The sequence below is a fragment of the Molossus molossus genome, unplaced genomic scaffold (assembly GCF_014108415.1).
Source record: "Molossus molossus isolate mMolMol1 unplaced genomic scaffold, mMolMol1.p scaffold_m16_p_20, whole genome shotgun sequence".
NCBI lineage: Eukaryota > Metazoa > Chordata > Mammalia > Chiroptera > Molossidae > Molossus > Molossus molossus.
Window position 1 is genome coordinate 23,643,844 of NW_023425356.1, and position 24,221 is coordinate 23,668,064.

General features: G+C 49.4%; 2 protein-coding genes across 2 annotated transcripts in view; one reads left to right on the forward strand and one right to left on the reverse strand.

Annotated features, from left to right (window-relative positions):
• TDRD10 (tudor domain containing 10) overlaps positions 1–7,414 on the forward strand; it is a 41,152-nt gene extending 33,738 nt beyond the window's left edge. The window contains exons 8-14 of the mRNA XM_036273257.1: positions 2,757–2,799; positions 3,092–3,182; positions 4,062–4,209; positions 4,468–4,613; positions 4,867–5,021; positions 6,771–6,841; positions 7,025–7,414. Of these exons, the coding sequence (XP_036129150.1) occupies positions 2,757–2,799; positions 3,092–3,182; positions 4,062–4,209; positions 4,468–4,613; positions 4,867–5,021; positions 6,771–6,841; positions 7,025–7,057 (687 nt within the window). The 3' untranslated portion in view covers positions 7,058–7,414. The remainder of the gene's footprint in view (positions 1–2,756; positions 2,800–3,091; positions 3,183–4,061; positions 4,210–4,467; positions 4,614–4,866; positions 5,022–6,770; positions 6,842–7,024) is intronic.
• A 474-nt stretch (positions 7,415–7,888) lies between these two features.
• Positions 7,889–17,630, reverse strand: UBE2Q1 (ubiquitin conjugating enzyme E2 Q1). The gene is made up of 13 exons (XM_036272995.1): positions 17,204–17,630; positions 15,007–15,111; positions 14,586–14,690; positions 13,926–13,976; positions 12,226–12,366; positions 11,917–12,001; positions 11,621–11,681; positions 11,330–11,420; positions 11,153–11,211; positions 11,017–11,065; positions 10,655–10,750; positions 10,193–10,259; positions 7,889–9,725 (listed from the first exon to the last, which is right to left on the reverse strand). The coding sequence occupies exons 1-13, from the start codon at positions 17,528–17,530 to the stop codon at positions 9,694–9,696; spliced, it is 1,269 nt and encodes a 422-aa protein (XP_036128888.1). The 5' UTR covers positions 17,531–17,630; the 3' UTR covers positions 7,889–9,693.
• Between the last annotated feature and the right edge of the window lie 6,591 nt (positions 17,631–24,221).

The window sequence follows — 24,221 nt, forward strand, 5'->3', positions numbered from 1 at the left end:
ATATACATCCATGAAGAGTTCAGGTCAACATGCAGGAGAAGGTATCAAATGGTGTAACAAACTCTCCCAGGAGGAAAGGATATGAATTTTCAGATTGAAAGCAGCCAACGAGTGCCCACAATATTGAATGGAAAAATGAAAACTGACACCAAGGATATTATAGAATTATTTTAGAATTCTGGGGTAAAGCTCCAGAATAAGAATCCACGTTGAAGGGTATGGAATAGGGTAGTGTCATTGAATTCTGCAGGAAGATGATGTCCAACCACAAATCCATTCTTTCTCTTTTTTAAAGAAATTTTTATTGAGTATATTGGGTTAACATTGGTTAGTAAAATTATATAGGTTTCAAGTGTACAAGTCTAGACTACGTCATCTTTATACTGTATTGTGTATTCATCACCCAAAGTCAAGTATGTCTCCTTCAGTCACCATTTATCCCATTACCCTCTTCTACTTACCCCACCCCCCTTTCACTCTCATAATCACCATATTGTTGTTGTGTCTATGGTTTGTTTTATTGCTTAATCCCTTCACCGATTTCACCCAGCCCTCAATACCCCTCCTCTCTGGCAACCATCAGTCTGTTCTCTGTATCTATGAGTCTGTTTCTGTTTCGTTTGTTCACTTATTTTGTTCTATAGTTCCCATGTGTATGTGAAATCATATGGTATTTGTCTTTCTTGACTGGCTTATTTCACTTAGCATAATACTGTCCAGGTCCATTCACGCTGTCTCATATGGTAAGATTTCCTTATTTATTATGGCCGAGTAGTATTCCATTGTATAAATGTTCCACAGCTTTTTTATCCACTCATCTACTGATGGGCACTTGGGTTGCTTCCAAATCTTGGCTATTATAAATAATGCTGCAATGAACATAGGGGTGCATATATTCTTTCGAATCAGTGTTTTGGGTTTCTTTGGATATATTCCCAGAAGTGGAATCGCTGGGTCATAAGGCACTTTCATTTTTCATTTTTTGAGTAAACTCCATACTGTTTCCCCCAGTGGCTGTACCAGTCTGCATTCTCACCAATAAAAGACGGTTCCCTTTTCTCCATGTCCTTGCCAACACTTGTTTGTTGATTTATTGATGATAGTCTTTCTGGCAGGTGTGAGGTGATAGCTCCGTGTGTGTGTGTGTGTGTGTGTGTTCCCCTCAATTGAGGACATTTTTGCCTTCATCTTCAGACACAGCAAGAGGGAGAGAGGGAGAAATAGAGAGAGAGAAATATCATTGTGAGAGAGACACATCGAGTGGTTGCCACCCACATGACCCCAACCAGGGCCGGGGACAAACTGCAACCGATATACGTACCCTTAGCAGAAACAGAACCCGTGACTCTCTGGACCGCGGGCTGACGCTCCAACCGCTGAGCCAAACCGGCCAGGGCTCTCTTTGTGGTTTTTGTTTTTGTTTTTTTGGTCTACTCCCTTCATTTTATCTTATTTTTTTTAGTAATTTATTTTTGTTACAGATGTTTCTCCTTTCCCCCTCCCCCAGACACCTTCCTCCCTATCATGCCCCTCACCAAGCATTGTTGTCTCTGTCCATTGGTTACACATACATGCATATAAGTTCTTTGGTTTATCTCATTTTCTTTGTGGTTTTAATTTGCATTTCTCTGATGATTAGTGATGATGAGCATCTTTTCATATGTCTATTAGCTATCTGTATGTCCTCTTTGGAGAAGTATCTATTGAGATCTTTTGCCCATTTTTGTTGTTGTTAATCCTTACCTGAGGATATTTTCCCATTGATTTTAGGTAAAGTGGAAGGGAGGGAGGGAAAGAGGGAGAGAGAAAAATATTGATGTGAGAGAGACACGTTGATTGGCTGCCCCCTGCATGACCCCGACCGGGTGGGGGGGGGGGGGACAAACCTGCAGCTCATATCATGGGAGCCTCTGTGAGCCAAAGTAGAGACTGGATTTTATTTTCAGGAACAATGGGAAGATGTTGGAAGGTTTTAATCAGAGGAGTAATGTGATTAGATATTTGTAAAATCATATCTGCTGTGCGGCAATTGGATTATGGGGGCCAGTGTAGCAACAGGAAGTCTTTGGACACTGTTGCTATGGTCCTGGTAAGAGGTGGCGACAGCTTGCATCGGGTGGCAGATTTATATAGGGAGCAGTACATGGTTCTGGCGTGTTTTGGAGGTAGAGCTGGCTTGGCTTGCTAATGAGTTTGATGTAGGGAGCTAGGGAGAGAGATGAATTTGGCCTGAGCCACTAGGTAGGTAATGGCTATAGGTGTACTCTGGCAGCAGTCAGTGGCCAGAAGCTGGGCAGGCAGAGACATGGCTTTAACCAGGGTTGAGTGTTTTCCAGGTGAGAACAGTGGTGAGGGGAGCAGCATGAGTTGGGGAGCTGCAGGGTTGTAGTGAGGCTCAGGGCACCCAGACCTTTCTGCCTCCACATAACCCGGCTTCCAGCATAACCATCTCTACCTCATTTCTTCCTCCCCCCAAGAAGGTCAGCAGGGACCTCCCAGGCTATGCAGTCTGGACTTCTGGGACTGTAAGTCCTGCTGGAGCACCTCCCTCCCTCCCTCTCCTGTTTCTGAAGGTCTTTTCATGGTTCCCTCAGGATCCCAGCGTGAAAGGAGACAGTGAGCGGGTGTCTCAAAACTCAGCTAAAGCCTGTGGCAGTGCAGGGGCTGTTGACACTGTCTCCAAGTCCTCTCAACATATAAATCAGTACAGTAAATACTTGCCATGCCTGAGTGATAACGTTTCTTTTTCTCCCTAGGTTTTGGAGAGGCCTTCTCGTCAAGGATTTGCCAAAATCACTGGTGAGATCCTGCATTCCCAGGACGTGTCTTCGCGACTCCTGACTTAATTCTTCCAGCCTTCCTTTCAGCTTTGTCCCCTGTTGACCTCTCAGTGTAGGAAATACCCTTTTTATTCCCCTAGGATGCTTTCTTGATTATATCGGGCAGCACACCCTCCCCACCCAGCTGAAGATCTAGAGGCTGAGACATGGAAGGATGGCCCATCCTGTCCTGCCTCTGAGGGTGGGGCCAGGGCATCTGGGGGAGCAGGGGTAGCTCTGGTGCCTCCAAGACTCAATCTTCTGCTTCCCAGCTTGTACACAGCTCATTCCTAAAGCTGCTGGTGACTCCCAAGAGACAGAGAAACCGAGGACAACCTTCTTTGCAGTTCCCATGGAAATGAGGTTAGTGGAGGTGTACAGGGCCCACCAGAGCCAATGGCGACTGCGAATATCATTCATTCCCTGGAGGGTGCAGGTAGGGGTGGTACCAGAGTGGGCAAAAAGTTCTCAGGAACTCCTGCACCAGACCCACAGTGACCTAAGAAAATCTGTTTCCATTTTTAGACATTGAAGGCCTGTGACTCTCCCCCACCCTGGATACCATGAGATCATTGTGTCTACCACACCTTCTGCTTTAATAGAGGGCATTATTCTTAGTGTCAAAGATGCCAAATAATCTTTCTGACTGGAAATGCTATAGGATGGTGGTTTGGGTTGCTGAGCACGTGTGACTTGCTGAGCATGTGTGACTTAGGTGATCAAGTGAGTGGAGTGGGAGGAGAAAGTTTGGCATATATTAAACATGGAGGAGTGATTTGGGGATTGAAACTGTGTCCTGGGTTTTGGACAGCTCACGCTTGCATCATGTAGAGGTTCCTGAAGTGGCTGGTGGCCTCAGAGTCAGTCCAGTGAGGGCTCTGGCCCTCTCGGTCTGTGGAGTCCTAGTGTGTTTTTGTGTCCCTCTAGGATCCCCTTCCCAAACTCCCGGCCCGCCCCCTGGCATGGTGCTGCCTTTGCTCTGCATTATGTTCCCATCCCCTCCCTGGAGGAGGTGGGCCTAATCCTCCTGCTCAGGGTGACTCTTGCCTGAACCTGCCCAGCATCATCTAGCACAAGTGTCAGTCACGTTGTTCACTCATGCCCTGGCCAGTTTGGCTCAGCGGTTGAGTGTTGGCCTGCGGACCAGAGTCCCTGGTTTGGTTCCTGCTAGGGGCACGTACCACAAAAAAATAAAAAAATAATTGTTCACTCATTCACTTTCTTCCCACTGCTCTTCCCCAGAGGATCCTTTCTGGTGCTGCTTCTGAGGGAATGCTTCCGAGACCTGAGCTGGCTGGCCACCATCTGCAACGCTGGCGGGGAGGTGGGGCTGCTGGTGACCAGTATTGTCCCCCAGACGCCCTTCTTCTGGGCCATGCACATCACGGAGGTATGGGCTTGTTGGTGGGCCTCTTGGGCTTGATGCCTTCTCACAGAGCCTTCCTGGGGTGCACGTGGTGATGGGCCAGTCGGGTGGGATCCAGACGACTGCAGTCTGATCCCTAGGTTCTGTGTCTTTCTTTGTTGTGCTTCATGCCGCTGGTCCTCGGGGCAGATTAGTGGTGCTGGTGTAACAGGTGACATCTGCAGGGACAGATGTGTGAGGTGATGCAGGCAGTGAGGCCCGTTGCGTGTGTGCCCCTTTCAGACTCTGCACCAGAACATGCAGCTGCTGTTCAGCTCCCTGGCCGAGGCTGAGGAGCAGCAGCCCTACCTGCAGGACTCGGCCGTGCGGCGTGGGACTCGCTGTCTGGCACAGTACCACCTGGGCGAGTACGGGAAGGCCTGGAACAGGTGTGTTCGGGGTCAGGCTGGATGGAATAAGAGGCCACAGACAGAGCCACTCCTTCCTTTCTCTCTCCTTTGGACTCTGGTTTCTTTCCTGCTGCTTCCTCTCTTGGGATCTCTGATTATTATCACTTCCATGCCCAAGGAAGGGGAAAAGCAAAGGAAACTCTGCTCCTGTTAGCTTTGACCTTTAAGCCCCCTTTGTCGAGGACCACTGTGCATGACACCAGGTGGAACCACTCTCTCTCCCTCCGGCCAGGTGCTGGGTAGTGGACAGGGTGGATACCTGGGCTGTGGTCATGTTCATCGATTTTGGCCAGTCGGCCACCATCCCGGTACAGTCCCTGCGCAGCCTGGATAGTGATGACTTCTGGACCATCCCCCCTCTGACTCAGCCATTCATGCTGGAGAAAGGTAAGATGTCATCCGACCTGCCTCCTGAGGGTCAGGGATGAGCCATGCTGTGCCCGACTTCAGGATCTCAGTGGGGGATGGCGTGGGGACAGCTAAGGCCCTCAGGATACCCTTAAGCCTCTAGTCATTTGATCTCACCCCAGTTTTTGGCATCCACCTCTTACAAAGCTGCCTCTTGAGTATTCGTTTTCACACCTGGGCTCTGTTGGCCCCAACAGGTACTGACTGTCCAAAGACTGAGCTCTCTGGGTGCCGGGAAAGGGAGGGCAGGCTTTGCACCCCTGCTTCTGCCAGAGCTGCTTGGTGTCTAAAGGAACAGCGCATGTAAAGGAACCCGAGTCCAGTGCTCTAAACCCTACCATTTGGTTTCAAATTCTAGTTTTCTTCTATAAGAGAATTCTTTCCCAATGAAATCTTAAGCCAAACTCAGGGTACGTAAAACAGATGAAAGCTGAGGGGCTCTGTGGAAGGACGAAGAATGAAGGAATGCTTTGGGGAATCAGGAAGAGAAGCAGAGGTGAAGACAGACAGACACACAAACACACCCCTTAAAGTGCAGGCCCAAGGCTCCCTGGGATGCTGATGGGCATGGTGTCCAGTGGTCAGGGACACCACCCACAGGTTGTCTTGGGTCATTGCATGAAGAAGGCCCTTGCTGCCCAGCCTGGAGGGTGACAGATCCATGTCCAGGGCTCTGGAGTTTGAGGCAGGCTACACCTGACTGCTTAGGTGTTAGGGGGTGGCGTAGAGTAGAGGCTCCACCTGCTCCAAAGAGCAGCTCCCAGCCTGTCACAGGGGCCAGAGTGCCCAACCCAGACACGGGGGTGTGCTGAGCTTCCTTGTAGACTTAGAGTGTCCCTGAGAGGTCAGGCAGGCTGGGTGTACAACCCTCCCTATATGGATGAGGAAAGTAAGGCTCAGAAAAGTGAAAGGAACTTCCTTATCTCTCATAGCAAGAAAATGGCATAGCTGGGGATGGCAGTGAAGTCTGACTTTTATGATTACTATTATTTTTTAAAAGTCAGGCCTTTCAGCCTTTTTTTTATTTTAGAGAGAGAGGAAGTGAGAGAGAGAGAGAGAAATATTGATGAGAGAGAACATCGATTGGCTGCCTCCTGCATCCCCCCACTGGGGATCGGGCCCACAATCTGGGCATGTGTCCTGACCGGGAATTGAACTGGCAACCTCTTGGTGCATGAGTCAATGCTCAACCACTGAGCCACACTGGCCAGACTGAAGCCTGACTTTTAATATGGCCAGTTTCATGCATACACACCGTCCCAGAATTTGGAGGTTGGCAGGACGGCAGGAGCTGAGTAAGGCAAGACATTCTGACCAGCGGCCTGCCCTGCCTTGTTGCAGCGTGTAAGAATGCCACTCATCACAGTGAAAGCATCTGCTTCTCACCTCTCTCTCCAGCCCAGGTGCTCAGAGCAGAGTGGATAGGTTTTCTGTCCCCAGACTTTCCCATTAGAGAATGTAAAATCCCAGATTCATGTAATTATTCTAGTAACAATAATACTGTCCCCTCCTTTTGTATGTTCTCAGTGCACCCTCCCCACGCCCGCCTTTCAAGCGTCTGTCTCATTTTATCCTGGCAGCAGAGAGTCAGCACTAACCGGTAGAGACTTGGAGGAGCTGCTCTGCAGCCGAGCTGTTTCCTGCAGCCCCTGCCTCTCCCTTCCCTCCCTCGCTCCTCCTGCCTGACCCAGTGCCACCAAGGTTTTGTTGTTGTGTTTTGTTTTATAGGCATTCTGAGTTCATATCAGGTGATCCATCACATCCTCAAAGGGAAAATCACTGGTGCTTTGAACTTGGAGGTAACTGCCCCTGAATCTAACTCAGCCCTTCTCCCTCCCCTACCACCCTAGGGGTCTCAGCTGCAGGCCACTGCTGAGACCTGGATCTGGCCATTCCCTCACAAAATAAACTGGTTATCCCAGGGGTTGGGTGGACTGGCTAGGGGTGGTCCTTCCCACTGAGACTTTGTCTTTCTCTTGCAGTCACACATCCTGAAGTTTGATGAGTGTAAATAACGTGGCTAGCATCAGTTCGTTCCCTCTCCTGTTCAGATTCTGCCTGCCCTGACCTGTCGTCCCCCTTCCATTCTAGAGGCTTTGTGGGTGAAAAAGGCCACACTGGTGCCCAGGATGGATTTGATTCCCATTTGCCTTTACCCTCAGCTTGCCTCTCAGAAAAGTGAAGTCTCAATTTGTCATGTGTCTTCAGTTCCCCACTCAGCATGGACATTTGACCCAAGCATAGGAAGCTTACATTGAAAGCTTCAGGTGGCCATGTATTTTTTCCTGTCTCTTTTTTGTGCCCCCAGAACATGATATAAATTGCCCTAACAGATTCTGGAGAATTTTCTTGGCATTCCGTTGTAGAATCAGGTGGGGAGCATTTAACCAGTGAGCCATCACCATGGTGAATAAATGTTGGCATGCTTCACGAGTTTGGGGTGATTGATTTCTATCTAGCCGCCCCTCCCCAGCCTGCCCTCTCCTACCGAGGCAGCGAGAAGCTGCCATGTGCCTCGGCCTCAGCGCCCGCGTGGGCTCACTGAGCAAACCCTGCCCGGGACATAGACTCGGTCACACTTGAGGTGTAGGGTACCAGACCTGAAAGGGCTTTTCATTTCTCCTTGCCTTCTTAGAAGGAAATTGACTGAGGATGATATGGCTTTGATTCTTTTACAATTTGTAACTTCATTAGAACCCTAAACTTAAGGTCATAAAAGGGAATGCTAGGTTTGACAAGAAAAGTGGAGGGTTCTCTGAGTTGGTGTACAACTCACAGGAGCTGGCACTTAACCCTTATGGCAGGGGACCCCATTATTTCTTTAAAAAATTTGATTAGAGCCAAACTATTTAAATAATTTTATTTGTTTCATCCTTTGGTAGATGAGAAAAATACATTACAAAATACATTATACAGAGGACAGCTCACAGTACACAATACTAAAAACACAATCTACATTTCAGCCAGGGCTGGTGATAAGTTCAGAAGAAAGCCAGATTAGCCTTGAAAACCGGATTTCAGCTCTATGGAATGAGTTTTCCCCTGGGGCCCCCACTTTATCTAAACTTCAGCCTTTTTTAGCACCCCTATCAGGTGGGTGTGGGTAGTTAGAGCAGCACTGAGGGGGACTGTTGAACTCTTCATCCACCTGAAGCAGCAAGGCATTAATCCCTTGAAGGAAAATGGTGGGGAAACGGCCAATGTCAAAACAAAGAATTACAGAACTGACATCCTACAGGTTTCCAGGCAGCTGTCTGTTCTGGGCTTTCTAAGACTAGTGTCTTCACTTAGCCATCCCTGGCTTGTCACTGCAGCCATCATCCAGTCTGTAGGCAGTCTGTCCCTAAGAGCCTGTCTCAACCCCAGAGCAAGCTCACTGACCGGGGTGGCTGGCAGCACGTGTCACACGCAGACATCGTGCTCATACTTCTAAACAGCATGTACAGACAACACTGACAGTTCTAGCTCAGCAGACCTCCTGCCTCACTCTCCCCTCCCCAGCAGTTCCCAGAGCCTGGGGTGAGGACACAGGTGTACACAAATACCCCTTAAAGCTAACCTTCCCAGAGGACCCATCTTGTGGGGGTAGCTTGAAAGAATCCACAGTTCTTCAAGTCCAACAACTTCAGAGCTATGCCTGTTTTCTCTCATGAGACCAAGTGAAGAGATGGGGAGGGTGAGCAAAGAAGCCACCAGTGAACACCCTTCAGTGCTAGCTAGAAGCCATTTTCAGGGAGGGATCAACAAGCAGTGGAATTGTAGCATACATAGTGTACTGTTGAGACCAGAGACCACGTACACACTTGAGACTGGGCCCCCATCCCCAATCAATTCATTCAAAAGCAATTCTGAATTGGAAAAAGCCTCTTATGCCTCCTTTCCCATTTTTCTTTTTCGTGGAAATTTGAAAACATGTGACTAGAAAAGTCCTACAAATTAAGGTGATCATTTCAGCCTGCTACACCGTGGTTCAGCTGACCAGGCTCTGCGTGCCAAGGGGGCGAGTGCTGGTCACTCCAGAGGCCTTCAGAAGAAACCTGAGGGCCAGGCAAATGCTTCAGCTCCACTGCTCTCTGGCTTTAGCAGTGAAGTGTGGCCTCTCATCTCCACCCCTCCCCCACTACCCAAGTAGTTCAGGGGATGGGGGTGGGGTGGGATGTGGGAATAAAAATAAAGATGAGTCAAGACCAGCATCTTCAAATTAACAAACTGTAATTGTTTTCCCAAAGATACATTTTTTCATACACATCCATCATACACTGTAACCAAAAAAAGCAGTGTACATGAAATAAGAGAAAATAAATTAAAAATCCATAGCATAGGTAAGGAGACTCTAGTCTGGAGCACAGCTGAGTTTCCAGCAATATAAGGAGGCTCGAAAGTTTCTTTTATAAGAATGCCTGCTAGCAAGGGTTCCGGCCAGGTGGTTGGTTGGTCTGTAAGTCAGTCTTGAGTACTTGAAACAGTTCAGTGTTTGGTTTTTTTCCTTAGCGTTTAGAATAGCCATCATTGTCCTGCAATAGGCAGAGCTATCACGTCCAGGAAAAATGAGGGAGGGAACCACAGAGGCAGCGTAAGATCCAAATACAGCATTCAAAGGTAATTGGTCCAGTGGTGCCTGGGGAAGGAGGAAGGGGACGACACTCCGGGGTTAGCCATCTTCCTTTGGGGGTGTGTACCAGCCTGAAAAGAAACCCAACAAAACAGTGAGGTGGAGGCCAAAGTCCTTGCTCCCAGCCCTGATCACTGAAGACACCTCCAGGATTATAGGTGAACAGATCCCAGGAAGGGCTTCCAGTGCAGGGGGAGAGGTCTGGGAAACTGAGGCACTGCCTACCTGGAGCTCATAAGGAAGGGGAGAAGGATGTGCCCAACCTGAGATGACAGAAGAGTGAGATGAGCTTTCTCAAAGGGTGCTCAGGAAGAGGGGCAGCACCAAGTCCACAGGTGGTGTGACCATTGGTGCTTTTCTGGGAGAAGAGGTTGTGGAGGTAGCCACCTCCAGCCCTTCTCTGGAGAACAGGGGCAGGTGCTGTGTTAATAGGTGGTAAGGCTCAGAAACCAAAAGAAGGGGTTCTTGCTATTTGGCCGGAAGTGAAAACCTCAGGCCTTCCAAGTGTCCGAATCTCGAGTCCTGGATCCAGCCTCACCATTTTTTTCGTGGATCTGCACCAAGGACTTGTAGGACTGCTGTGCTCTTGTCAGACTGTATTGAGACTGAGGAGAGGAAGTCACCAAATCAGGCCATGGCCAGCTGTGGCTTTACTGCCACCACCTTCCATAGGCTGCCACCCAGAGACCTAGGAGTCCCAGCTCCCAAACTTGTGCTCTGTTAACATACTAAATACCCACCACCCAGAGGTCCCTTTGGAGTGTAATCCTCCAGCCTTCCCTGTCCAGAACTGCATCCTCCCCCAAGTCTTAGGAAGCCCCTCCGGCCAAGGCCCTGCTCCTGTTCCCACTGTGGGTGTTCCAGGCCCACTCATCCAAGCCCACCCCTCCAGAGGGCTTTATCCTCTTGGCCCCTCAGAGAAGGCAGCCTTGGCTTGCTAGTGGCTCAAACTGTACCTGGCTCTAAACAGTCGCAGCAGCCCCAGGCCCCAGCTCCTTACTTTGTTGGCTCCAAACTGCACACGAGCTTTTCCCTTCACCAGTGTGGCACTGATCTGCATGATCACGGACTCTATTGAGTAGGCACTGCTCCAGCCCTGGGAAACGGAGACAAAGCCAACAAGTCAAGAGAGTTCCAGAAACCTTACACTTTTCTCCAGCAAGGAGCTGTGCCTATGCATGGGCCCCTGTCCTTCACTCCTGCAGCAGCCTTCGCCTGTTTGCCTAGGTCAGTGGGTTCAGGCTCTGCCTGGCAGAATGAAAGGGCCACATTAAGCCCATCACCCAACCCACAGGGGTGTGTGATAAAGTTCAGCTGAGCCCTGCTCTGGCCAGCTTGACCAAGAGCAAGGGACAGGCTCACCTGTTTGGTGAGAAGTTCCATGCAGATGGCACCTCCTCCCAGGACATACCTGTGGAAGAAAGGTTAGTCAGTCGGGCCTGGCAAAAGCTCCACACCCCTTTCTCACCTGTAACAGGAGCTGCTCTCAGCCACTCACCCTCCGGAGAGGACTGGAGACACAACCCTGACAAACGGTGGGTCAAATGGAAAATTATCCTGTGAGAGAGACAAAGGCAATGATCAGAGAGGAGAGGCCAGTATCTGCCATGGGACTGTAAGGTAAAGGAGGAGGCGCAGGCCAAGGAGGGAGGGGCTGGAAGGGAAACAGTCTTACTTTAAAGGAAAAGTTAAGTAGGATGAAGTCTGCGCCTTCTTTCTCTTTGAGGATCTGGAGATCGTTGTGCAAAGCGCTGTCCTGGTCAACCCTATGAAGCAATGAGTCTGGGCTCAGACTCCTTGTCCCAGCTCAGGAGCCTCATGATAGCTCCCACTTCCCCAGGCTAGCAGCGGAGGGAAAAACCAATGCCCACACCTGCTCCTGGGACTGCCCTAGAGACTCCCAGCACAGTGGCTCCACACATACTATGCCTTAACTTCCTTTCCAATCCCAGAGTCCCCAACTCACTTGAGGAGTTTGACATTCCAATCATACAGACTGTCATTCACGAGTTCGACTGCATAGTTTCCTGGAAGGTGGGAAGAAGACAGGTGTTACTAGGATGGTCCAGGTTGCAGATCTGTCCAGGCTGAGAGGAAAAATATCAAAAGCTCCAGGTTCATCCCATGGACATGCAGCCAATCGAAGCCACTGGCTTGAGGAGCTCCATTCTGGCCTGAGAAGTTCATAAGCATTCGTGTATCCCAAACCTCATATCCTTTATGAGAAGCTCCTGTTCAGGCTGCTCCCTGAGGCAAACTCACCACCTTTGAAACTCTGTGATCGGTATATATCCCTGAGCTCCTTCATCAGCCGGTCAGTGGCCTGCACCGAGCCAGACACTGCCCCCTGTAAGGAAGGGAAGAAAGAAACATCTTACAGTCATGTGCTTTGCAAACACACAAAGTAGATCATAAAGGCAGTCTGGCAGCTTGCTCAGGATTTAGGCAAGGATTAGGCACACAACTCACCCCCGAAAAAGAATCCACTGTCCAGACTGATATACAATGTTACCACCTTCTAGCTAGTACCCACCAACCACTTGGCCCAGCCTCTCCCTAGAAGGTACGTACATTTAAGTAATCTTGCCTCTGGTTCTTTTTAATTTTCTCTAGTATAGCCAAGTTTTCTTTTCCAATGCCATCATCTTCAGATTTCTTGCCCTCAGCTGGCTCTTCCTCTTTCATTTCATAATGATCTAGGTCTTCTGTGTCCTGGGGGAGGTGTGGGTAGGAGTGGGATACAGGACAAAAGAAACAACACAGCTTGTGGAGAGGGGCCATTGCATTCCCAGTCCTATTTGATCTAGAGCTGAAAGTTAAGGAACAGTGGTCTCTCTAGCAGGCTAAGGAACACAGCACCCCTTCTGTTTCTGCAACAATTCCCAGCCCCATTACCTCCACAATCTAAAGGACAAGGCAAATCTCCCCTCCCATTCAGTGCTCCAGCAGAACTATGCTAAGGACCTAGGGAAAGCAAGCAGAGACTCAGTCCTCGTTTCCCAGACTGACCCTGCTCCAACTGTCCCTAAAACTCTCCCTTGGCAACAGAAGCTCTTAGTTCCTAGAATGACTTTGGCCTGACACTGACTCAAAGATCATGTTTCTACCAGGTGACTATTGTATCCAGGAGTTCTGAGGACTCCAGGCCTAAAGGAGAAACCTGGATCAGAAATCTCAGGCCCTCCCAGGTGCACGACCTGATTCAAGGTATGCAGTCACCCACTGACAAGAGGGAAATGAGGAACGAGGTCCAGAGAGTGAGATGGTAGAGGTCAAGAATAAAATTAGCCCCACGTTCATTCTGCTCTAAGTGAGCAAGCAGTTCACTGTGCCCATACCCATGATTCGAACCCTGTTAGATGCTAGAGGGATGGCACAGAAGGCTCTCTACTGTGTGATACGAGGAAGTTTCATGTATCACCAGTCTTTTGTGTGTCTTAAGACCCTAACAGAGTTACAGAACCTTGGACATTAATGCAATGCTTGGAAACAAAGAGATCAAAGTGGTCTGACTCTACCAGGACATGGCAATACTGACCTCCTAATTATTACATTAGCTGCCGACATCCACTGAATGTTTATTATGTCAAGTACTGTACCAGATGCTATACACACTAGTTCAGTTTTTACAACCACCATGCCATTATATTATCATTATCCCCCATTTTACAGATGAGAAAGCTGAGGTCTAGTTGAGGTTAATTCTCATGTCCAAAGTCATACAGCTCTTAGCAGAGCTAAAATGTGAATCAAATTCTGTCTCTGAAGCTCAAGTTCTTAACTGTAATATTCTGCAAAAGTATCTGTTTTTAGAGAATACATCAGGTAAGCTGTTTAGCACTTATCATGTACTGCATGAAGCATTTTACGTGCAATGTCTCATTTAATCTTCAAGATGGTCATAGTAGTAGATACCATAATCCTCTTTTATAAATAAGGAAACTGCAGCTTAGTGAAATTAGGTAAAATTCCCTAGTTAAGATAAGCTCGGAGATCAGGAAGCAAACTCCAGGTCAGACTCCAAAGCCATCTGAAATTAACTTGTCACTATTTGGTGTAAACAGATTTGCACTTAACTGTCTTCAGTGGCTGGATGTGGGTGCCCTGTCTCCTCTATTACACTGGCCATTCCTCCAGGTCAGTAAATCTGTCTTTACTTCTTTGGCATTTTTCTCTCCCCAGTTCTAGATTGGAGATCTGTGTGTTGTGCTTGCTCAAAGCTACTGACTGAAAGAGTTTCCTGCCAGTGCTGCCTCGGGTGGCAAACCTACCTCAGGCATCTCCTCATCTTCATCTTCCGAGGACACGTCTTCCTGTGTGCACTGCAGTGGGGAGAGGCAAGGTGGGAGATCAGAGCCCCAGTGGCTTCCTAGAATGCAACGTCTCACCTACTCCCAAGCCTCCAGGTCTGGGAGCTGTGTGCCTGTCCATAATGCTGCTAGCCTCTCCACCAGCCAGATCTGAGAGGAAGCAACAGCCTAGGGAATGACTTCACTACCATCCCATTACTCTCTTACTATATGCCACAGAATGAAAGAGAAACAACCCACCTCACAAATCCCAGTTTATTTTCCCTAAGAATTCCTTCTTTACTCAACCGTCTTCAGACTTATATTGCTTGGCTGGTTCTTAACAAGGGCCCTGAGACCCCCAATGGATACCAGTGGCTACTGGTAAAAATCCCCCTGCCCCCAACATGAGGGATACTGCCCACGAGAGTGAGTTTTGATAGGAACTCTTATGGTGAAGCTATTAGTGTCCCATTTAGCTAGATTCCCATCTGGGAAAAGAGGAGGTCAAGGGTCACAATATATGTATGTGTTTTGAGTGTGTAGGGGTGGACAGAAACTACTGCAGATTTGTCTCAATCCATGTAAGTGCTGTCTGGGGGCTAAACTCTGCACAAGGCTCAAAGCTCCTCAGCTGCTCACCTGCTCTGCTGGCAAGGGCTGATCCAGCATCTCCACATCTGGATGCTGAGGGAGGTTGTAGAGTTTACACAGGTCGGAGATGATCCTCTTCAGATGCTGCAATAGCTGGGGATAGGGTACCAGAGTGACGTCAAATACTTCTTCCCCACCCCAATCTGGACAGGTATGTGGATGAGCTCTTAGTTCAGACCCCAAATTGATACCTAATTCCCTAAACCTTATGGTCCATGTAGTTGTTCAAAAGAGTTTACTGGACTAATCCTGAGGGTGGTGCAGGATTGCACCAGTCTTCAGTAAGCAATTCCCCTAAGAAGTTTGCCCCAAAGTTCAGCCTACTGTACCATCCATTTTCCAGATATATCTCCTTTTCTCAGTTCATCTTCAAGACATCGGCCCCACCTCAACACCCTGGCCCCCTCACCAGAGTATTCCCTTTCTTTATGTCCACCAGCCTCTCCAAGACAGCAGCCAAGTTTGGGTCATCAGACTCCACCGACCAGATGGGGGGCACAGCAGGGTATGACTCCTGGGAGGAAAAAGAGCAGGGAGAACAGTCAAGATGGGCAGCTCTGGGAAAAGCTAGATGTTGCCTGTTCTCCGCTCCCCAAAACTTCTAGTCCCTTTGCTCTTCCCCCAGCTCAGCAGGTCACTATCTAACCAAGAGCTTTCCCACAGATCCTAGATCATGAGAAGAGAAAGCAGCACAGTCAAACTCTGCGAACAGGGAGGAAGGCTTCCTATCCAAGTTCCGGACTTGAAGTTCTCCCACACCTAGCACCAAGACCTCTTTTGATTTTCAAACTCCATATTCAGCTGAGAAATGGATCCCTCACCACAATCACACAGATGTGAAAAAAGCAGACTTTTGTTTTAGCTGGGGAAGGAGGGATTAAAAACTAGATTGTATCTTGGGAACCTGAAAGTGAAAGGGTAGCAGAAGAATTTCCATACCCCACTCCCAACAGGACATCCCAAAAGCCAATTCTCTCCACCTCTCCCTTGGGAACCTGCCACCCTCTTCATCCAGGCATAGGATGTAGGGCTCCACATGGCAGGCTGGAAGAAAGAGGCCTACGCTGCTAACATTCCCAGCATTCCTGAGCCACAGGGCCAAATGCAGCCTGACCAGACTCCCCCTCTGCCTAAACCAAGGGGCGAGTTCAGGCCAAGTCTCCTTTACATGGGCCAGAGAGTCTGAGAACCTTCTAAACTAACTTCCTTTCAGGAACAAAGATAGTAGATGGCCTCTGGCAACTGGAAGGACAGCTAGGAGGGGGCAAACCTACCCTTAAGCAATTACAGGAACAAAATTAACTCCTGAGGTTTCCATACATGCCAAGGAAACCATATCCGCGTTTACTGGGGGTTTTAGCTCTGCTATGCCTCCAATCCTCAATGCCAGGGGGAAACAAATTATTAAAGATGCTCAGGTGTTCACCTAAGCCACACCTAGTCCTTCAATCTTAACTTTCTACTTTGGTAGGAAAAAAAAAAGGTGGTGAGGATGGAAGAAGAAAGATGTGGTACACACGAGTTTTGGTGGGGCACCATCCAATCTGAGCTGAGGCTTGCCTCACCAAACCCTGACCTGGTTTGGAGGAAAGGGTCAGAAAACAGGAACCATGTAAATTGAATCAGGCCCCAAAGTACTACACAATTCACAAGTCTGTCTTTCCCCAGACTACTCCCATTTGCAGTCTGCCTGCCTGGATAAAGTACTGTCCCTGATTCCTTAACTAATGCTGGGGCTGGGAGAACATTACCAGAGCAGATAGTATCAACCACTGTACGTGCTATACCATACAGTGTCAGGCATTCCCAGAGGCCAACCCTCTTCAAGGGATATGTGAGGTGGACTAGGCAGGAGTCCAGTATGACTAGGATGGAATGAAGTTCACTGGGGAGAAAAGGAACTGTTACTGTTCAGAATGGGATAGCCCTCAAACATTACCACCATTACCAGGAAAGGCAACAAACAACCCACGACAATTGGAGAGATCCACGGGGAAGGGGGGGGAGTGGCAGATCTGCTATCAGCTGGGGCAAAAGGAGAGTTAGAGGTTACACCAGAATAAAAGGGAATCCAAGAAAGAGAAAGAAGAGTCAGGGTACAGCAAACTATCACTTGGTAAAATTCAGAGAGCAAAAGGGGCTGCATGACAGATGCCTGGGCAGGGATCTCACAGGTGGCCACGTCCTAAGTTAAAGGTACTACTGAGACGGGGGCATCACTGAAATGTGCACAGTTCCCAGCCAAGTCCTTCCAGCTGAGGTCAGTGCAAGGCCTGGAGCCTTGAGATGCGAGTGGGGAGGGGGGGACATTCCTAGGTGGTAAGGTAAAGTCGTGGAGCACCCAAAATCATGAACCTTGGAATGTGAGTGGGTTAGTGGAAAAGGGTAGTGGAGGCGCCATATGTCGGGGCGTCCCTCACTATGAAGGGTCAATGGTAGAGATTCCGGGTGCTCACCAGAACCAAGTGCAACCTGGAGAGAAGGGGCGAGCCCCAAGAGGGGATTCGGCCTCCCAGGTCTTTCGAGATAAAAAAAAAAGCTGTGTGGGGTGGTCCAGAGTCCCTCAGAAAAGGCTCCCAGAGAGGCGCACGCAAGGGGGTCCTCACCGTGATGTTGCAGTGGATGCGGACGGGATCCCCAGGCACCGACCCCCGTGCGGGGAGATGCGGTCCGGGCGCGGCCCCCGCCCCGGCCCCTCCAGCCCCAGCCAGCAGGAACTCGCAGCTCAGCTCGTCCAGGCAGGCGCTGGCAATGCGGAAGCGCTCGTGGCCGCGGTGGAAGATGGACTCGAGCAGCTTCAGCTCCCGCCTCAGGCAGGGCCCCGGCCCCGGGCCCCCCCCTGGGCCGCCCCCGGCCCCCGGCGCCGCCCCCTGGCCCCCCAGCTGCTGCCCCGGCCCCGGCTGCTGCTGCCCCTGCGGCTGCGGCTGCTGCATCCTCCGCTCCGCTCCGTTCCGGGGCCGGCGGGCCGGGAGCCTCCGGCCTCCGCTCCGGGCTCCGCCGCCGCCGCCGCCGCCGCCGCCGCCGCGGTCCGCACTTCCTGATCCCCCCTTCGCCAAGATGGCGCCGCCGCCACCTCCGGGACAGGGGCCCCCCCACCTCCGCTCGCCGCTCCCCCCCACCACAGGCCGCCGGAAGCCGCGCGCCCCTCCTCCTCCTCTTCGGCAGCCCCGCCTCCGGCCTCCCTCACGTGACCTCTCTTTCTTTCCCGCCCCCTTGTTCTCGACTGCCACCCTACACATGTGACCCGGACTTTGGGCTTGACGATTTCAGCGCCTCAGTGCGTGCTGACGTACGGCGTGCGTGCGTGCGTGCGTGCGACGACCCTGGTCTGCTCTCCCCTCTCACATGACCTGGCGCCGCGTGCTCCCAGGGGCTGCCCGCGCGGGACCCTGTTTCCTGCTTTGGGCCCCTTTCCCAGCCTCGCCGCTTTGCGGCCGGCGTGCCAGGCACTCCGTGGGCAGAGAAGAGAGCGTGGGGGCTGCGGTTGCCGCTCTGCCGCTTGAATCCCACCCCTCCACGCTGGTCCTCGGCGCAGGCTCCCGAGCCCCTGCCCTCGTGGGGCCACGTGGGCATGCTCTGTCGCCACACCGAATGAGGGGCCTGTGGTTGGGGAAGGAGCCAGGGACCCAGGAACAAGAGCCGTGGATTCCCGACCCAGCCCTGCCGCTAGTTTGTTGTGTGACCTTGGGTTAACCACCTGCCCACAGTTTTCTCATCTGTACAATGACTCTGAGGAGGGTAACGCCTGCTCTGGCTACCGCCAAAGATTCGATGCCAGGAGACCGTGAAGTGTGGGATAGATAGATCGCTTGTCAATTATGTATGAGGGCTAGTGGATAGCTGACCCGTCGCGCTTATCAGATCCAGGGGACTGGACGAGGTTGGGGGAGGGATAGCATGGGCTTCCTCTGCAGCGTCATGGAAGGAGTGCATCAGTATTCCAAACCATTAGCTTGGAAGTAGAATGGAAGGAGCAGGGCCTGGCGGACCACATTCTCGGTCCCAAGCCTAAACCACGAACACCTTGTCGCAGTGGCCCTGGCAGTTGCCTGGAGTAGGCGGCAGTGCCTCCAGGCTCTCGCTAGGTGGCACTGTCACAAAGGACAAAGCGGGCTGAGGTTCCATTAGACCCGGAGCCGGCGTTCCTCTGCCAAAGGCAGGTGGTTAGCCTGCCGTGTCATAGGACCGGGTGAATTCTGCTGGGCTAACTTAGCGTTTGGGCCACTGGCACATTGCCACCTTCCTCCCTCCCATATGGCCCAAATTAGTTAGCCTTTGTTGGAAGTTGACTGAGCACCTTGGTGTTTGGTGCTGGGCTACTCATTTATCTAGTCAGTGGGTGTTAATAAGGGTCTTCTTGGGTTAAGTTGGGCTCTGGGTATTTAAAGATGATTGGGGCATGTTCCTGGTAGGCCAGGAACATGCCTCCTTTGGGGAGCCTGAACAATTAGCTGTGGTAAAAATTCCCATTTATTGAGCACTTCCTAAACCAGGGTATCTTGCAAATACTACCCCCCCCCCCCATCACAAAGTAAACATTTTCTATCCCTGTTTTACAAGCGGGGTTAAGGAATGACTGCCCAAGGATATGCAGCTGATAAGCAGAGTTTCTGGGCGTGTCTCCAAAATCCTTGACTGCTCTGCCTTCCTCTGATGCTTTTTTTTTTTTTTTTTAAATCCTCACCCAATAGAAGGTAAATGGGAGGGAGGGAGAGAGAGAAAAAAAAGAGCTATGTGAGAGACACATAGACTGGTTGCCTCCTGCACAACCCTGATCAGGGCTGGGGACCAAACCACCACTGAGGTACGTGCCCTAGACCGGAATCGAACCTGCGACTCTTTGCTCTGCAGGCTGACGCTGTAACTGCTGAGCCAAACTGACCAGGGCCTCTGATGCTTAAAACAAAATTATCATTCTAGAATCTGTTTATTGATTTTAGAGAGAGAGGAATGGAGAGAGATAAACATGGATGTGAGAGAAAAACATTAAGTTGGGCTCTGGGTAAAGATGATTGGGGCATGTCCCGCCCACACTCCCACTGGGGATTGAACTGCAACCAAGGTATGTGCCCTGACCCAGAATCGAACCTGCAACCTTTTTGGTGTGCTGGATGCTCCAATGGACTGAGCCACCTGGCTGGGGCCTCTGATGCTTTCTTACCTTTATTCCTGTGCCCCACACCTGGGCAAGTGGAGAATAAAATCTGGGTGCCTTCTTTCTTTGGCATCAATGGGAGATGCAGCCAGATATGCACCTGCCTGAATGCATGAACCCTCATCTGGGCCCCATCTCACCACCACCTATTTTTTGTCTATGAGAGTTTACCCATGAAAAGCACTTAAAACAGAGCCTGGCACATAATAAGGTCTATGAAGTTGTTAGTCATCACTACTATTGTGATTGCTGTCATTGTTGTTGATGGTCTCACCACTGGAGAAAAGGATTGGATAACCTCACCACCACCACACACACAGTGATGGCTTTTACTTCAACCCTGTGCCATTCCCAGAAAGGGCCCAGAGTGATTTATCATCCCAATCTTCACTTTTCCCTAAAGGAGAACCTCATGTTAATTTTATTATTATTATTTTTTTATCCTGACCCGAGGACATTTTTCCTTTTTTTTTTTTTTTTTTTTGTTCAGATAGAGCGGGAGGGGGAGAGAGAGAGAGAGAGAGAGAGAGAGAGAAACATCGATGTGAAGGGACACATCAAGTGGCTGCCACCTGCACGACCAACCAGGGCCGGAGACAAACTGCAACCAAGGTACGTGCCCTTAGCGGGAACCAAACCCGGGTCTCTCTGTACCGCAGGCCGACGCTCCAACCGCTGAGCCAAACCGGCCAGGGCGAGAACCTCATGTTAAATTTGGCTGGTTACTCATTCATCTTTTGGCCAAAAATTTCACAAACGTGGGATTCTTGGAAACAAGGACCTAATTCCTTGTCAACCCCTCAGTGAAAGTTTCCTAATTTTCCTACATAGAGTTCATTACAAACACTGCTTCCAGAGTGGTCCTATGGCCCTACCCTATCAAAGTATTTGTCACACTATACTGGAGTCCTTATATACTTGTCTGTTGTTCCCACCAACCTGTGAACTTCTTAGGGGCATGAACTGTGCTGGCTCATTTCTGTCTGCCCTTCCTTTTTATCCCCACTCTAAATTGGCCTTCCGAAAGCACAGCTCTCTCTGCGTTTAACTTTTTCCTGAACTTCAGGCAGCTATGTTTTTCCAGGCTTATGCAGACTGTGAAAAGTGAAAATATGGCTGGTTCTCCCACTCAGAAAGGGGATATTGTAGTCATTTTTTGATAGGCTTTTCTTTTATTTATAGTCTCTTAATCATCCAGTTATCTGCAGGACTTGACATCTGTGCATCACCCATATTTGTATTCCTTAGACTTCCTATCACAGTGCCTGACTCATGGTGGGAGCCAATTAATAAATAAGAGCCCAAGACATCTGGAAACCTCCCTCTGCCAAAGAGGTGTTTAAAGCTGATGGCATTTCTTAGCAGAAGTGGTCAAGCTACAGCGTTTCTCTCTCTCTCTGATGCTTTCTTAAGAGGTCTTCATATGCCACCTGACTCCAGCCCTTACCCAAAGAACCCACAAATGTAGCCATTTGGAAGATCCTGAATTCTATATATTTATAAAGGACTTTAATTAGAATAAAACAAGGTGATGAGGTAGTCCCACAATGTTGCATAGACTCCAAGTCCCCCAGTGAAGAATCTCAAAAGTCATGGTTACTGGGATGAGGTCTGTCTCTTCCTCTCTGCTAATCTGTTCAGTATCTCAGCTCTCTCGCTGAGAGATTCCTCTGACAGAAGCCTAGCATGGAGTCATAGCTGGTGTTCTGCTAAAATGTGAATTAGCATTATAAATGGAATGGAAGTGGTGAATATATTCATTTAATGAATTCTCAGGTGCTAGGGAAACAGGAGTGAATAAAACAAAAATGACTGCCCTCATGGAGCTTACATTCTGCAGGGAGAAACACATGATAAAGGTGGAGTCTACAAAGCCAGCTGACTCCCTAGATGTAAGAGAAGATGAGGAAGTATTTACTGAGCACCTACTACATGTGAGGCACTGGGGATGCAGCATTAAATGAGACAGAACCAGCCCTGGCCGGTTTGGCTCAGCAGTTAGAGCGTCGGCCTGCGGTCCGGAGAGACCCAGGTTCAGTTCCCACTAAGGGCACATACCTCGGTTGCAGTTTGTCCCCGGCCCTGGTTGTGTCGTGTGGGTGGCAACCACTCGATGTGTCTCTTTTACGTCGATGTTTCTCTCTCTCTCCCTCCCACTCTATCTGAACAAAATATCAAAAAATGTCCTCGGGTGAGGATAAAAAAAAAGAGAGACAGAACCAGTCCTCACCTTTTCTGTGCATTCAGCCTGGTAGAAAGACACTTCTTGAATTGTTACACATCCAGTCACTTAATTGGAGTTATAGTAGGTGCCTCAAAGAAGAACAAGACTGGCGATCTGGGAAGGTGTCCTTGAACAAGTGACATGCTAAATTCTGAAGGATAAGTGCAATTACCTATGAGGGGAGGAAGGGCTGGACACTGACGTAGGCAGAAGGGACAGCATACACAATAGTTTTGTTTTTATCCTCACCTGAGGACATTTTTCCATTTTCTTGTTCAGATAGAGTGGGAGAGAGAGAGAGGAAGAGAGGGAGAAACATCAACGTGAAAAGGACACACCGAGTGGCTGCCACCTGCACTACCCAACCAGGGCCAGGGACAAACCACAACCGAGGTACGTGCCCTTAGCGGAAACCGAACCCGGGTCTCTCCGGACCGCAGGCCGACGCTCTAACCGCTGAGCCAAACCGGCCAGGGCCATACACAATAGTTTTGATGTAGGACCATGGCAAGTTGGAGGAATGGAAAGAAGGCCTGTGTCTACAACAAGGGAGTGAGATACAGGTAAGGCAGGCAAGGGCCAAATCATGGCAGACATTCAAAACCATGTTTGGGAAGTGCGGCTTTATTTTAAAATCAAGGAAGATTAAAAGATCACTAGAGCCCTGACCAGTTTGGCTCAGCAGTTGGAGCATCGGCCTGCGGACCAGAGTGTCCAGGGTTTGGTTCCCATTAGGGGCACGTACCAAAAAAAAAAAAAAAAAAAAAAAGGATCACTAGAATTTTGAGAAGCTCTGCAAGCCTGGGAAAAGAAAGGTAGTAGCACTAATAGAGAATGAGAGCTGAGTTTTGTGGGGAGGGTGGAGAGTTGGGTTATAAATATACTGAGTTTGTGGAGGGAGGGAGTGATGTAGGATATTCTCCTGGAGACATCCAGTAGGATGTGTGTTCTGAGCTCAGGAGAGAGGCAGAGCCATAGGTGTTAATTAGAGAGTTGGCTACAGCTGTCTTTTGAATTAGACCACAAAGGAGTCCATGCCCCTTCCACAGCTGAGTGAAAGGAGTATGGACTGGGGAGTCAGACAGAACTGGGTTTGGATTGAGTTCATCTGCTTTGCTAGCTGTGTGACCTTGGGCGAGTTATTTAATTTCTGTGAAAGTCAGTTTCCTTATCTGTAAAGTGGGCATTATACTCTTTCTGCCTTGCAGGGTGGATCATTGTGTCAGTTTAGATTAAATGAGATATGTAAAATGATTAACACTGATGAGCACATTGTACATTGCTCAGCAAATGTTAAAGACTACTGTTACTAAGATTATTGTTACTGCTACAAAGTCAAAAGGTACTCGCCATTCAGTAAACATTTATGGGGCTTTGCCATGGGTCAAACACTGGTCTAGGTATGAACATACAGCAGTAGACAGACAAGATCCCTGATCTCATGGTGCTTATTTTCTAGTGCAAAGAATCAGAAACCAGACGAATGAATGACCAGAAGACTGACTGGTATGCAGATGCAAGGAATTAGAGCAGGGTCATGTAGGAGAAAATGGCTGGGGTCACTTTAAGTCCAGTACTCAGGGGTGGTCTCCCTAGGGAGGCAGTATTTGAGCTGAGATCTGAAGAAGAGAGGGCAGGCAGGGCAGGGATGGGGAAGAGCATTCCAGCAAGGAGAACAACAGTCTCAGAGACCCTGAGTGAGAACAAAGATGGCATGGTCTAGAAGTAGGAACTAATGATATACTGGCCGAGAGCATGGGCTTTGAACCCCAGCTGCGTCAGCTGTTAATGGTGTGACTTAGCCTATATGTACTTCAGTTTCCACATCCGTAACGTGGAGATCATCATAGTACCTACCTCATGAGGCTGGTGGGAAGATTAAGAGAGATACATGAAAAGTGCTTAGAATAGTGCACAAAGTAAGAGCTCGGTTTTTCAGAAAGAGAGAGGGTGCAGCACACCTTGGATCTAGTGGAAGAAGGGGTGGTGGTAAGAAATGAGGCCAGTGAAAAAAACGAGGGCTCAGTTGTAGAGACCACAGTTCATTGTTTGGGATTTAGTCAAAGTACGGTGGGAAACCATCAGAAGATTTTAAGCTGTGAGTGACATGATCAGATTTAAAAAATTAAAAGGTCATTCTGGCTGCTGTATGTAAAATGGATGGTAGAGATTTTTTTTTTCCTCCCAAAGGTCATGTGTTATCAGAATAAGCAGATGCTCTTATTGGGGGCAGAGTGAGCATCTT